At 39.1% G+C, this 16,156-nt stretch overlaps 1 protein-coding gene across 2 annotated transcripts in view; it reads right to left on the bottom strand.

Moving 5' to 3' along the window:
• Positions 1 to 16,156, bottom strand: part of rftn1 (raftlin, lipid raft linker 1) — a 154,917-nt gene that overhangs the window by 133,817 nt on the left and 4,944 nt on the right. For both annotated transcript variants that reach the window (XM_062957592.1, XM_003222168.4), the window contains exon 2: positions 4,735 to 4,887. In XM_062957592.1, the coding sequence (XP_062813662.1) occupies positions 4,735 to 4,879 (145 nt within the window). In that variant the 5' untranslated portion in view covers positions 4,880 to 4,887. The remainder of the gene's footprint in view (positions 1 to 4,734; positions 4,888 to 16,156) is intronic.

The following is a 16,156-nucleotide window of genomic DNA, read 5'->3' as shown; positions in this document are numbered from 1 at the left end:
CACAACTAGGCCATCTTTATACATATACTTACTTACTTAGGCAATCCCTCGTTGTCCAAGTATGATGGTCTTCTAAGTGTAGTGTCTTGGAGGAAGATATGTAGGTGACAGTGGAGCCCTATTCTTGACCTGCATGTTCTTCCACAGTGAGGACATCAGTTTCCAGGTGGAAGGCGGTCCCAGTCAGGGTTGGCTTGATGTGTCTTCCTCTTGGCACCATTCATGCCTCTTCAAATTCCACGGTACTGTTGGTCACAGCTGATCTTGAGTGGGAACGCTCAAGGCCCAGGGCTTCCCAGTTCTCTGTGTCTATGCCACAGTTTTTAACGTTAGCTTTAAGCCCATCTTTAAATCTCTTTTGCTGTCCACCAACACTCCATTTTCCATTCTTGAGCTGAGAGTAAACTGCTTTGGGAGACAGTGGTCAGGTATTCAGACAGCGTGGCCAGTCCAGAGGAGTCGATGGCATAGGAACATCACTTTAGTGCTGATGGTCTTTGCTTCTTACAGCACGCTGACATTTGTCTGTCTTGTCTTCCCAAGAGATTAGCAGGATTTTTCAAAGTCAGCACTGGTGGAATTGTTCCAGGAATTGAGTGTGACGTCTGTAGACAGTCCACATTTTGCAGGGTTGGAAGGACAATAGCTTTACAAACAAGCACCTTGGTATCCCTACAGATGTCCCAATCCTCAAACACTCTCTACTTCATTTGGAAAATGCTGCACTCTTAGAGCTCAGGCAGTGTTGTATTTCAGCATCAATGTTGACTTTTGTGGAGAGGTGGCTGCCAAGGTAGTGGAAATGGTCAACATTTTCTAATGTTATAACATTAAGATGTATTTCTGGCATTGCAGAGGGATTGGCTGGTGACTGTTGGAAGAGCACTTTAGTTTTTTTGATTTTTTTTAAAATTTATTTTTGCGTGTCAGGAGCAACTTGAGTCGCTTCTGAAGTGAGAGAATTGGCCATTGCCCAGGGACGCCCAGATGTTTTTGATGTTTTTACCATCCTTGTGGGACGCTTCTCTCATGTCCCCGCATGGAGCTGGAGCTGATAGAGGGAGCTCATCCGCGCTCTCCCCGGGTGGGATTCGAACCTGGCAGCTTTCAGGTCAGCAACCCAACCTTCAAGTCATGAGGCTTTAGTCCACTACGCCATCCGGGGCTAGTTTTTTCGATAATAGATATGGAGAATGATGGACTGAAGGTGAAGTTAATTGTCTCAGAATCTATTAGCAGCTTCATGTTACATATCACTATGTAACACGATTTTTGTTCCTGGGTTATCCATGTCATTTCCCAATTGGTTTCATCATGAAAACATGGAAAAGGTTTATTAAACTGCAAAAACTTTGTTTTTGTGGCACATTTGGCTATAGTTTTTAAATGAATATTTCCTAGAGTCTCAACCATGTCAATATAGTTTGTGGTAGTCACAAAAATAAAGTTTCTAGAGTATAAAAACTACTTTCAAAGTAAGTACTGCACAATAAACAGGAAATTTCAAACCTGGGACACAAAAAAATCTAAATTGATTCAACCCCAGAAAAACTATTAGAAAGATACATTTCTATTAACTCAAGCCAAGACAAAAAACAAAATATTCCTCTATCTCTGGATTATGCAGCAACAATGGTAGCAGTTTTATAACCCAAATTTTACAGCCCAATTTAGATGTACTTCCTTCACATTTATTTGATGTCTTGTTTTAACTACCTTTTCCTCCCGCTAAAAAGACTCATATTATGGTATACACACTGATATATGTTACATTTTATTGAATTAACTGGAAGGAGATAAACACTTTAGTCTGATTGGAATAGCCTTTTAAGTTTTACTAATGCAAACATTAGGTTTTATTTTATTTTCACAAAAGAAAACACAAAGCTCTTTAGACTAAGGCTCAAGACTGATTTTACCTTCATTTTGAACCTACCCCACTGTGTTGCATTCCATACATGTCTTAGCATCTGGATTACATTATATTCCTTCCCATTTGTTTTGTTTTGTTCCATCCTACTTACTGATTATTAAAAAACCCTGTCTATATAACATATTACATTTTGACTTTGCTAATGCTATAAAACTAAGTGAGCCCATATAAATCAAAATATTGAAGCAGAACTTGGTTGAATTTAGAATACCCTTAATCACATTCTAGAAACTAAGGAGCCGTGGTGGCACAATGGGTTAAACCCTTGTCCCGGCTGAACTCTTGCCAGTTCGAATCTGCAATATGGGGTGAGCACCTGTCTGTCAGCTCTAGCTTGCAGGGACATGAGAGAAGCTTCCCAGCAACACATCTGGGCGTCCCCTGGACAAGATCTCTGTAGGCAGCCAATTCTCTCACACCAGAAGCAACTTGCAGTATGTTCTCAAGTTACTTCTGACACGATTTTAAAAATTCTAGAACTTGTGAAAATAACATGTATTTCTAATATGTATAAATTGATCCTGTACAATATTTTGTGTCTTATTTTGCATACATTGAGACAGGAAGCATACTCTCGCTAAATATTTAAAATACAGAGCCCCTGGAGGATTTCCTTTCCTTCCTCCGGTATAAAACACAACTGCAAGTTTAATGCTAGAAATGAATAAAGTATGTAATACTGATTTGTTTTAAAGAAAATTAGGTTAAGACATAAATCTCAACTTTGTTAACACAAAACTAGATTATTTTCACGTGGCTGTTCACTCTTAAGAGAAAACGTTACCACCTTGTTTGCTAAAAAGCTATTTTTAACACCACAAGAACTTCAAAAAAAAAGAAACAACATTGAATTGGCCAGGAAATGGAGTAGCACACACTGACTGAGATATGTTTGGATGAACTATATATGAACTATAAAACAAACAACGTTCTGAGGTATGACAAAACGTAATTTTTAAAAATATGTTATTCCTTGATGACCTCCCCCCTCTTTTTTTGGTTATGTCATCCCATTACAAGGTAAAGGTAAAGGTAAAGGTAAAGGTTTCCCTTGACATTAAGTCTATTTGTGTCCAACTCTAGGGGGTGGTGCTCATTTCCATTTCTAAGCTGAAGAACCACCATTGTCCGTAGACATCTCCTAGGTTATGTGGCCAGTATGATTGCATGGAGCGCCGTTACCTTCCCACAGAAATGTCAGTTTCTAGAAGCTATAGAAAACAACAGAAGTTTCCTTTATATTCAGTGTGGATGATATAACCTATAAATAATGATCAACAAATGACTCTGAGCATATTCCTGGATACGATTACTGCACCTGACAAAGCCCCTTGCCCAATCTCAAAAAGACCTCATAAATTTCACCTACAAACTGCAGAAGAGACACAGTCTGTGATTCCTTATCTGAAGACCAAACGGAACACCAAACCACATGGGATGTTATAAAGTCTATAGCCATCATATCATAGTAAGTATGAAGACATGGTATGGCCCACCATCCTTCACAAAAATCACAGTCCTAATAAAAAATCTTGGCCTCACAATTGGTATTTGTCTCACTTTTATTTTATTTTTTAAAAAATCTTGCCAGTATTGCCAATTGCTAATGCTATTTAGAATTATGTGAGGTCCCTTCTACACAACTGAATAAAATCTCACATTTTCTGCTTTGAACTGGAATATATGGCAGTGTGAACTAAGATAAACCAGTTCAAAGCAGATATTGTGGGATTTTCTGCCTTGATATTCTAGGTTATATGATTGTGCAGAACGGCCCTGTGTGTGTATGTCGTCAATTTACCTGTTGACTTCTGGTGACCCTATGTACTCCATTGGATTTTTTAAAGACAAGGAATCCTTGGGGGTGCTTTTGCCAGTTCCTTCCTCTGAAATATGGCCTGCCGCACCTGGTATTCATTCATGGTCTCTCATCCAAATGCTAGCCAGAGCTGCACTCCTTAGCTTCCAAGATTAGGAGGGAACTGATGCCTTTAGGATGTTTACCATATATACTTGAATATAAGCCGAGTTTTTCAGCCTTTTTTAAGGCCAGAAATCCCCCTTCGGCTTATACTTGAGTGAGGGTCCTGGCCAGCTTATAGTCGTGTTGGCTTATACTCAAGTATATAGGTAATAAGAGTTGGACAGTCTTATCTTATTAAAGTCTTATTATTATTTTAAATTACAATTTTATGTAAATATTCAAAAACATTTAACCTACTGATGCCTCTATTAATGTATTTGTATTAATATCTATTTTTATTTTTAAAATTTACCAGTAGCTGCTGTATTTTCTACCCTCATCTTATACATGAGTCAATAAGTTTTCCCAGTTTTTTGTGGTAAAATTAGGTGCTTCGTCTTATATTCGGGTCAGTTTATACTTGAGTATATACGGTAGACCCTAGAATCATGTTTAGCTACAGTTGTCCCAAAATGCCATGACAGCCATTTCAAGAAGCCAACCTCTAGATTTTTAGGATATTGTAAAATACCTAATATTTTAAATTTTTAACTTAAAAAAAAACAAAAGGAAAATATCAAATATATTTGTGCAGTGGGCATCATAAGAATACAATAAACCTTTGTTCCTCCAGATATTTTGAATTACAGGCCCACAATTCCTCAAAACTAGCTATGTTGGTTTGGGCTGATGGGAGTTGGTCACTCCAAAGGTTTTGATCTATGATGGCAGCTATGACATGCTATGGCAGCTTGTAGTTGCTCCTTATTGACATGAATTATGACCATTATCATGCATGTGATGTTTTGAAAACATTAAAAATAGATAACGGACCTACCATCAGATAGAGTTGTAAATTCCAAGAAACGATATTCATAGAAAATATCTATTTTGGTTTCTACTTGAGGCCTCTTTAAAGTTGAGTAGATGTTACCAGGCCGCTTTTCATCATGCTTTTCCAGCTTGTTTAGTCCACAACCCATGGCAGGAGCTGATGACAAAAGAAAAGGAAGAGGGGGAATTACTCAGATTAGTTAGTTCAAAGTATCTTCTTTGCCACAAATAAGAGTTATCTTTCTAAGAATTACTAAATTTTCCATTGCCTTTCAACTGCATGATTAAATAGTTCAGACATTAAGCAGGCTATACGTAATCCCATAGATCAAACACTCTTTCAGCAAAGATTTGATCCATCTTCAAGCATTATACCCTTCACTCATGTAGAAGAATATATTGGTCTAGTACCATCTCCTCTGTTGCATCATCTTACATATCCCCATAGGCACATTCATACCACTGGGAATGCAAGAAGCTCTTATTTAATTATTTATTTGATGTTTGGAACAGTAGATTTAAAAACAATGCAAAAGCATTAATAAAAGAATACATGTAAGACTTAAAAACAACTAAACAATTTATAAAAATATTAAAATATTAAAATTCATTAGACTATATACAATTCTGGGAGGAAAATTATAGTGCCTCTAAGTTACAGCACTACTTCCCCTCTCCGGTAGAAGGTAATTTTTTAATACTGGGACCAAGTGTTCTCCCTGTCACATGGTAGTTATATAGGATAGGAGTAGGGAGCACCTAAATAGGACCTGAACTTTGGAAAGCCTACAGTGTGCCTTTTCTTATGCTCTATGAAACATGAGATGGTATGCTCCACTGTTTTACAAACATCAGCTATTGCAAAGAAACTCTGAATAAGCACAGAAAATCAGGTATTAATGGCGACCTCATTAATTTCATAGGACTTTCTTAGGGTCCATATACATGAGCCAAATGAAGCGTGGCAGCGATAAATGGACTTCATGGCATCCAGATGACAAATAAAACCTATTCACCCTTCCTTCCCTGCAATACCCTGCTCCGTGTTACCAAAAGTCAGAGATGCCCCTGAGCTTCCCGGAAGCTTCAAAGCTCACCCACATTTTGGCCACATGTAAACAGTTGAGCTGGTTTTGATTCAGTTACTAAATTGGGGGGGGGGGGGTTTGAATCATTTCCAAAGTGTTTCTAAAATATCATTAGGGGTCTGTATCATAACTGTAATGATATAATGATTTTAATTACTTTTCCGTTAAGTAATTGTGCAAGGGAGGAGCTTCAGGGCCTCCTTTTTCCCTAATTTGTAGAGCTATTGGGATGAAACTTTCCAATATTAGAACACATTTGCCACTGTTACTCCCCCAGGTTTCAGAATGTCTCACTCATTCACTAATTTTTGGGAAATTTAAAAAGTTTTTATGAACAACATTAAAAAATCTACAAGAGCTATCTCTGTGAATTTCTATTTTCAATGATACAACATAACCAGGGCATCATTCCTTCCAAGTTTCAGGAAGATTTGCACATCCACTGATTTTTAGGGAATTTTAACCAACATTAAACCTAACAGTACTATTTCACTGGAAGACCCCAAGGGCCATCCGGTCCAACCCCCTTCTGCCATCCCACTTACCCCAGGCTTGGGTGAATTGAGGGCAGGGAGGTGGCATTTATTGTCACTGTCCTGTCCTCATCAGAACAGTTACAGGGTATTTAATTGTAAGCATGAGAGGCCCCTTCCTTTCCCCGTTCCATTCTCTGAGTTGCACTAGTCCTTCACCCAGTATCAGCATTAGTTATGAGTAATGACCATGAGAAAATCCATGGCCCATAGTTGCTGCTATGATGGGGGCAGGACAGTGATGGTAAAGGTTGCTGTCCAGCAGTGCCAAACCGAGTTTGGCACAGCTGAATGGTGTGGACTCCTTTCTGTCACCAAGGTGGCACGGTGTCAGGCTGTGCAGACACTCTCATTGCCAGAGTGATTCAGAAGTTGGCTGTGCGGATGACCTCGGAGCTGATGTGGACTGTTCCACTCTGGATAAGACCTGGAATAAGAAGCCCATGTAGATGTGCCCTCAGGCAAGGAATACCCAAAAGTGGTTTGCGATGCTGTTTCTTTGAAATATAGTCTACAACACTGGTATTTCTTGGGATGCATCTACACTGTAGAATTAATACAGTTTGATATTCCTTTAACTGCCATGGCTCAATATTATAGAATCATGGGAGTTGTATTTTCACAAAGTCTTTAGCCATCTCTGCCAAAGAGTGCTGGTGCCTCACCAAACTATAACTCTAGGATTCCAGAGCACTAAGCCATGGCAGTGAAGTGGTATCAAACTGCATTAATCCTATACATTCACCTTCAACTTATAACCAAAATTGACCCTGCTTGGCTTCCAAGATCAGATGGAATCTGGTCGTTCCAGATATTTAGCCCCCTCATGATGTATTTACCAGTTACAAATCAAATCTAGGTAAAGGTAAAGGTTTTCCTCTGACATTAAGTCTAGTCATGTCCAACTCTGAGAGTTGGTGCTCATTTCCATTGCTAAGCCAAAGAGCCGGTGTTGTCCGTAGACACCTCCAAGTTCATGTGGCCAGAATGCACCACTGCTGCGCCACTGGAGGCTCCAAAATCAAATCTAGTTTCTTGGATTTCACATGGCTTGTATAAACTATGGTTCACGTGAGAACCCGAAAGATTGACCTTAGTTCGTTTTCCCAGCTGTTCATCCTGAAACTGGAACTTACAAAAAAAAAAAAAGGAAGAAGAGAAACAATAAAAAAGAAAGACAAGCCCATTTTTTTAGTCATCTGTCATGTAATTCATAGTGTAAGGAATAAACCACAGTTTAACATAAATCATAACCTATTGTGAGAAGTATATGCACCCAAAATGTGAACAGGACCAATATCTGACTTCAGTCTCAGGCTTTTTCCAATTTTGCCTTTTGGAAAGCAAATTTCATCCTAACCTATTTCTGGACCATTACATTACTAATCCCATTAAAAGCTGAATTTAAAGATGTGGTGATGGAAAACAAGATTATATTAAATGCCACCATTCTAATAGCTAACATTTTAAGTTGCAAAAGCTTTCGTGCAAACTCTTTATATCACATAACAGAAGGAAAACTAATTTTGAAATTCAGATTAACAAATTATTCCTCCATGAATGCAATGATCTTGAGACTTTTAAATCATTCATATGTTCAGCCATATGGATAAACCAAGACTGAAAATCTATCTCTCTGTAACTTTTAACAGAATTAATACAATGAAGCAGACAAGATACCAAAGCTGAAGGGAAAAACAACATCATGACCTGCAGTTGAATTCTTTCTAATGTCTCCTGAGTGATGGAGGGTCATGACAACAGAACATGTCTTCCCCACCCCCTTCCATTACGAGATTTAAAAATAAAACCACCTATTTCAGGGATCAGCCAACTCTGAAATCCTCACAACATCATTTATAAAGAATGATACACTGGAAAATAGTTTGAATTATTTTCCCACATATTTTAAAAAGACCTTTAGGAAGATCTAAGGCCGAGTTTGAGTTGGCAGTAGCAAACTTGTGGAATATTAATTGATATCCAGGTGGATAATCTATGCGGGGGGGGGGGGGGGGGGGGGAGAGAGAGAATTTGAGAAACCATCCAACAACCAGAACCTTTTTAAGTTTTAATCGCTCCAGGCCCTTTTACTGCCACCTAAACTGCCATGATAGGCAAGGAAATTATCATAGGACAGGTATTGGTAGAGGGAAATGCAAAGTATAGATGAGATGGAGGACCACTGAATAGATGGAAACCACAAAGAAAAGCATGCAGCAGCATTATTCATGTTTTAGAGGAAAACTAAAGAGTCTAGAAATAAGAAGAGAATAACACACATTTTCCCAAAAGAAAAGTATTACTAGGCACTTAGGGCTGTGGTAAAGCTCTCTTTTCCTATACTCACCAAGATAGGTATTATTTCTTTTGTTGACAATACTAAATCATCCACGCCATCCATTAAATAATGAAGTTTTTAAAGTAACTAACCATGGCTGCTTATTATTTATCCACATATGTTAATGGCCTGCGTATTTATTCAGATTCTATCCAAATGTACTTGAAACCAATAATATCGATGATAACATGGTGCAGTGCCAATGTCTGAATGACCACTGGGCTATAAACTATGTCTGCAAAGGGAGAATTACTATGCTGAGTTTTTAATGCCCCCCCCTTTTATGCCATATTCATATATACTATGTGAGCATAATACCTCTACTATATGTTTCTACTCAATACACAGAAATAGCAAAGAAAAAAGAATGTGTTATATATCAGAATATGGTGCTCTGGTCAAATGGAACAGAAATTTAAAGAATCAGAGGCTCCCATTCCCATCTCCATCTATTTCAAATGAATACGAGCAGGTATGGGCAACAGCATATTGGTCAGAATGTGTTAAAGTAGGATGTACACCTAAAAGAACTATAGGAAATGGAATTGCTATCTCCCACTCAGTGGTCAGTATACCATTTTCTCTTAAAGAGTGCAGCATAAATTGTTGGGAACTGACAATAGCAAGAACCAAGTCAGCAAAAGAAACCAAAATTAAGTAACAATGATAAAACAGGAATAACATTCACATGCCTCCTCACATGATAGATGCTTAGCAAAGCTGACTGGGTGTTGAGCATGTGCTCTTACATGAGTCTCCCTTGTATCCAAAGTACTTCCTCCTTTGCTATGCAAGTAAGTGCTGGTTCACACATTTCCCTTCAATGATTTTCTTGCACACTTAAGTTTTGATGTTAGACCACTAGTAGGAGCCACATCAAATCAGATGAGAAAGTCACACACGAGTTTCCATCAGATGATGGTCATATAGAAAGGCCTGCTCATTAGAGTAGATTTGATTTTTCACTGGTCCCACACTCAAAAGTTATGCAGTACAAAGCCCAAGGCTGCATATGTGCAAAAGGTGAGAAAACATGGTGAATAGATTCTGAGAAAGCCACTAGAAGTAACATTGTTGATAATAAACATGAAAGAACTTACAGATCATTCTCTAAAGCAGTGGTACGCAGCCTTGGGTCCCCAGATGTTTTTGGCCTTCAACTCCCAGAAATCCTAACAGCTGGTAAACTGGCTGGGAGTTGTAGACCAAAAGCATCTGGGGACCCCAGGTTGAGAATCACTGTTCTAAAGTGTATCTCATCTACATAATTTTCAAACTCTTAATATAGATTAAACAAAAAGTCAAGGTCTTAGATGTTTTAGATCCAAATTCATTCTCTGCTCTAATAGTGGGCTATCAACATTTGAGGACTTTCATTCTATGAGTGTAATAAAGGAAGAAAACAGATTTTGGAACACGGCCTTCAAGTTGTGCAGAGCTTAAAACTTTACAGTCATTTGTGAAATTTTATTTAACTAATTAAGCAGGTAACCAGTCAAAGAAACATATGAAACAGTCGCTGGAATGTCAGCTGTGATGAGTTTGAGTTTCAGGTGCACCAAGTCCCATATCCAGCAAGGATTTCGGATGTACAGCAATGGTTCTCATCAACCTTTGGTCCTCAAAGTGTTTTGGACTTCAACTTCCAAAAATCCCATACAATTTACCAGCTGTTAGGAATTGTGAGAGCTGAAGTCCAAAATACCTGGAGGGTCAAAGGTTGAGAACCATGGTAGTACACGGTAGTACAACCTGAGTGAAAACAAGCAAGAAACATTAGGTCTAAAGTTGAGCAGCCTGTCACAAATTAAGTACTGGAACATTTGCAAAATGATACATTGGTGTGCATTAAACAGACACACATCTGAGGAGGATGTAATATTTTACTACCATCTCAGGTATGCAGCAGATTTACTAGCATTTTAAGGTAATCTGGAACATTTTGGTGACAGAGCAGAATACTTCCATCTCCTTCTTGTCACACTAGGAATTTAAAAGTTGCTGTATAGCATTTTCTTTCTCTGCCTTGCAACTAATTACTTGGTGATTTACAGGATCATGAATGTACATATGCTCACAAATATACCATTCTTCCTCCCACATTAAGACAGGGAGAAGAAAACAATATGACTGAAGTGATAAAAAGCAAATCAATCATTTACTGATATTTCAAATATGGGATCATACTAGAAATCTCAAAATAACTGTCATGACATATGCTAAAATAACTCTTCAAGATGCTAGCAAATGTAGTCACATCTGTGACCAATGAGATTGTATAGTAGCAATACATCTTAGAGCTTATGCACCAACATTAAAAGCTGACACTAATAGACTGGAAACTACTGAGCAGTAAAAGGGAAATGTAACAAAGCTCTTGCAGATACTGCTCATATATTTTACAAGGATTAGGAATTTCAATACTACTTCAATTATGACATATATAAAGAGAGGTTGCAGAAATAGAAACACAGATCATTCCCTTCCTTCAGTGTAACTAACTATATAATAAATATTTATAGCAAACTATTCTAATTCTGACAGCAATCTCAGTAAAATTGCTTAACACACTGCATTAACTTTGATGTAGTTTAAACAGTCTGAAATACATATGCAATATTGCAGACTCTATTAATTTAACAAAATAAATGAAAACTTAAAGACAAATGGTATAACTTTCCATTTAAATTGAATGAAATTGTCATCGAATTGTTTAACGAATAATTGTAAATCTAACTGAAGAGAAGTTCTTTTGGAAGGGTTCTTTTTCCTCCTTTTGATATATCTCCCTTTCTCTCAGTTGGTCTGACTGTCTTGCAGAAAGATACAGTTCTGCCTGTTGCCACAGACAGGATTAGCAAGTCCTGTTGCTGGCTCCCAGGAAAGAATCAATGTTGCCTTACATCACTTACCATAACAGCAACCTTCTGGTCAATCTAAGAGTATTAAAAATGCACTCAAAAGGGGGGGGGGCTTATTCAGATTCCATTTTTCACAATGTACTGAGAGAATCAAAAGACAGGACACCACCTGGTTCTGAAAGGGATGCAACACACAGTTGTTGAAAGAAATACACTATCGATTTCCATTTTTCATACTGTTGTTTCCACCCAAACACATTGTTACTCACATACATAATAAGTCACCCTATTTCAGTGCCAAATAACATTGGTGATCCATTTATGCAGAAATTGTCTTATTTGGGAAATTGGAACATGTATACATGACTTCAGAACAAACATTACAGAGCCAGAGCATACCGGGGCATCAAAGATAATAATAAATACTGGGAAAACTGCAAACTATATATAAAAAAGTAGAACTTGCCAAAAAGTTATGGAATCAGCACTTACAGAAAGCTCTGTTTGTACTTCTCTAGAGATACAGGGAGGCAGGCAAAGAATCTGTACCATCTCTGTCAATTGGCTGGTCCTGAAGCTGGAGTGGCTACACTGCCTATCAAAATCACACCCCGAAGACAACTGAGAGCATCAATTGTCCTCTTAAAGATAGAATTTAGAAAGTGGACCTTGAAGTACCCTCTTTGATCTGCCTCTAAAACTTACATAGAAGCCAATTAAATGATATAAATGTCCCTTACATTTATAAAATCATGTTTTTCATTGCATTGTTCCAAAAGCCTGCTGCAGATTAACACCAGTGGAGAGCAAATTTACACACAGGCCTTAACTGAATGCTATAGCTTCAGGTGTCCTCCTCCTGCCTAGCAACCTATATAACTTTCACATCTATTTCACTTTTTTTAAGTTGCCACAGCTTCTTTATCTGAATGTGGTGCACACTAGGCCATGTCAATTTCTGGATGTAATTGGAATAATGGATTACCTGTTTCACCATAGGGGAACTCCAGAATGAGCCTCAGGCCAATAGCACAGCTTAAAGGCTATCATGCCTGCCACACAGTCATGTTACAAAGGGAAGGGAACCCATGACTGAACCATCTTCATGTGAATCCCACCACCCCAGCCCTTTGCATGTGTACTACAGGGAAAATATACGGTAGGTCAGCGATCAGGCTTCTTGGTTAGCAGATTTGTGTCCCTTGCTGAGCCAAAAAATTGTAAGCTCGTAAAAGTGATGGCTATTTTTATTAACACCTGATCAGATGCCATTCATGCCTTCTGTCTCACTCCCATCAATGCTGCAGTCAAATAAAATGTTGCACTCTATATCCATCTTCCAGTACTAGACCTATTTAAGGCTTCATCCAGACATACTCCCATGGGATCCACCCCCAGAGCCTTCATTTTTCCCTCCCAAATTAAGGGTCAACACTCTTACAGCTAATGATCATGCTTAGTTCTCATGGGGCTGTTTTGGAGGGATTTCAAACACTGCTACATAGCTGCAGGCTTTGAGTTATCCTAAGTGGCCCTGATTCAACTCAATTTCTGTCTGCGTTTACCTTTTGGGTGTGCCATTAGAAAAAGTTACATCAACCCATTATGGATCACATGGAATATAGAACAAACATCTCTGCTGAAAGTAGTCTTCTTAAGGATATTCCATGGAAGGCTTTTAGCATGATGTCATCCCAGTCTTTGTACATTGTAGGCCCCTTCTACACTCCTTCTACGCTGTCCTTATATCCCAGAGTCTGATCCTAAGTTACCTGCTTTGAACTGGATTATATGAGTCTCCACTGCCATAGAATCTACGATAACTAGATAACCTGGGATCTGATCCTGGGGTATAAGGACAGTGTAGAAAGGGCTACTGTCTATCATGCAATGCTGGTTTGCCTGCCTTATCCAATATAGTATATCATATGTCACACCAGATGCAGTTGCATCTGTAAAAAGTACTCTTGGCTATTGATATCACCTGCATCTCAGTCCAACCTTGTCTAAGACAGATTGTAAACCTTTGTTCAGACAAGTGGATTTACAAGCCCACAGGATCTCCATCTTATCCATCTTCTGCTGTCACTTTTCTCAAATGCATACGGCAACCTGACATGAGCGAACAATGTGATGCAGCAGCAAAAAAAGCCAATGAGATTTTGGCCTGCATAAATAGTAGTATAGTGTCTAGATTCAGGGAAGTCATGCTACCCCTCTATTCTGACTTGGTCAGACCACATCTGGAATACTGTGTCCAATTCTGGGCACCACAATTGAAGGAAGGTGTTGACAAGCTGGAATGTGTCCACAGGAGGGTGACTAAAATGAACAAGGGTCTGGAGAACAGGTCTTATGAGGAGCGTCTTAAAGAACTGGATATGTTTAGCCTGCAGAAGAAAAGGCTGAGAGGAGACACGATGTCCATGTATAAATATGTGAGGGGAAGTCATAGGGAGGATGGAGCAAGCTTGTTTTCTGCTGCCCTGGAGACTAGGACACGGAACAACGGGTTCAAATTACAGGAAAGATTCCACCTGAACATTAGGAAGAACTTTCTAACTATGAGAGATGTTCAACAGTGGAACTCTCTGCCCCGGAGTGTGGTGGAGGCTCCTTCTTTGCAGAGGCTGGATGGCCATCTGTTGGTGGTGCTTTGAATGCAATTTTCCTGCTTCTTGGCAGGGGTTGGACTGGATGGCACATCAGGTCTCTTCCAACTCTGTGATTCTATGTACCACCCACTTCAAATTACAGAAGGGAAACAAGCAATAGAGTTGTATGTTTTCTGCCTGCTGGTAACAACATAACCCAGATCTCTGGATAGCTGGCCCAAAATACCCTTTTATTTATTAGGAACACTGTTATGAGAAAACAAGTCACAGTTTGTCCTATACAGCAAAACCTAAACATTTACAGCAGAATGTTTTTTTATCAAGTCAAACATATATGTTTGCACAATCACATCAAATGCAAACTGAGTGCATCACATTCCGTTTTTTAAAAGCCTGCAACACCATCTTAGCATGAAACCGGTAGACAACAAACTTCCGCTCCTTCCTCTCAGAAACTCACCTGACCTAAAATAGCAATTTGTGTGGTATAACCACATCCTTTAGCTTTAGGTAGTTTTGTTTTTGCAATCTGACAAAATTTCTGTATTACCAGGTGTCCCTGAAAGAAATTAGGGAACTATGCTGTTATGTAGCCTTGTAAGTTCTAAAGTTACACACAAAACTGTACTCAACTGCATGACAAACCAACTACTAGCACCTGGTTTGGGTTAGTATGAAAACAGGCCTCTAGTCTGATCCAGCACAGATATCTTATTTTAAGAACTGCTATGCTCAAACATCCACAGATATACTGATAATACTATCATGTCATGATATACAGTATTTGAATAAATATTCCAGGTCTGGCTAAAACCAAGCAAATTAGATGGGAAATGATAAGTTTTAATCTATATCTATACATATCTATACACATACTAAAAGTGAAAATCTGTATGTGTGTATGTGGCAGAGGTGTCCACTTACACAGACAGCCTCTCACCACCACAAACAGTATAGTTCCCAATGCTGAGAAGCCACCAAGTCACTCCCTCCTAGGACATTGCGGGTTATAGCAAGCAACATGAACATGTAGCCCCAACCCCTGCCAATGTCCTCCCCAAACACTATGGCCGATGCTTTAATTTGGGGACAACTTCATCCTAGATTTTACGTTTTCCTCCACCACAGGCAGACATCCCAGGGTGTGGAATTTGCATGACCCTGTCTACTGCCTCTCCCTTTCAAATCTGTCTGCAAAACAAACAGAGCAGAACTGAGCACCAACTAAATATACTGGAGAAGTTTGGGGGATTGACTTCACATGATGGAAGTTGTCCACTGTGACTCCCACTGAGGGATTTATAGGAGTTGTAGTTCACCTACACCAAGAACAACTATGAACCCAAACAATGATGGATCTAGACCAAACCTGGCATGCATAAATTTGAATACTGGTGGGTTTGGAGGGGAACTGGCCTGGACATTTTAGAGTTGTAGGTATTGGGATGTATAGTTCACCTGCAATTAATGAGCACCCCGAACCCCCAACAGAACATACTGCAGGGGTTTCTGGAAAATGGCCTTGATGTTGGGAGTTGTACTTCATCTGGAGCACTGAACTCAGCCTATGATGGATCTGGACCAAACTTGGCACACAGACTCAACATGGGCTACTGTGAATACTGACAGATGTTTTGGGAGGATTGCCCTGGGCATCTGGGAGTTGTAGTAGTTCACCACCCCACCCCACCCCACCTCGAGAGCACTGCAGCCAGAAGATGACCAGCCAACGACAGATCTGGACCACACTTGTTGCACAGACCCAAAATGGCCAACTTTGAATACTGGCAGGGTTTGGGGAGGATTGACTCACGATTCTGGGAATTGTAGTTCACCCACACCAGACTGAGAATACCTAACATTCAAAAACAAACAATGCATTTTTTAAATAACCCGAGTATCGCTGGGTCCCCAAGCTAGTTGTAAAATAAAATCAAGCAACAATTAGTTGGTTCTACAAACAGATCTTATTAAAAGTCTATAGCAGC

This window comes from Anolis carolinensis, chromosome 6, assembly GCF_035594765.1.
Source record: "Anolis carolinensis isolate JA03-04 chromosome 6, rAnoCar3.1.pri, whole genome shotgun sequence".
NCBI lineage: Eukaryota > Metazoa > Chordata > Lepidosauria > Squamata > Dactyloidae > Anolis > Anolis carolinensis.
This window is presented reverse-complemented; position numbering and strand designations above follow the sequence as displayed.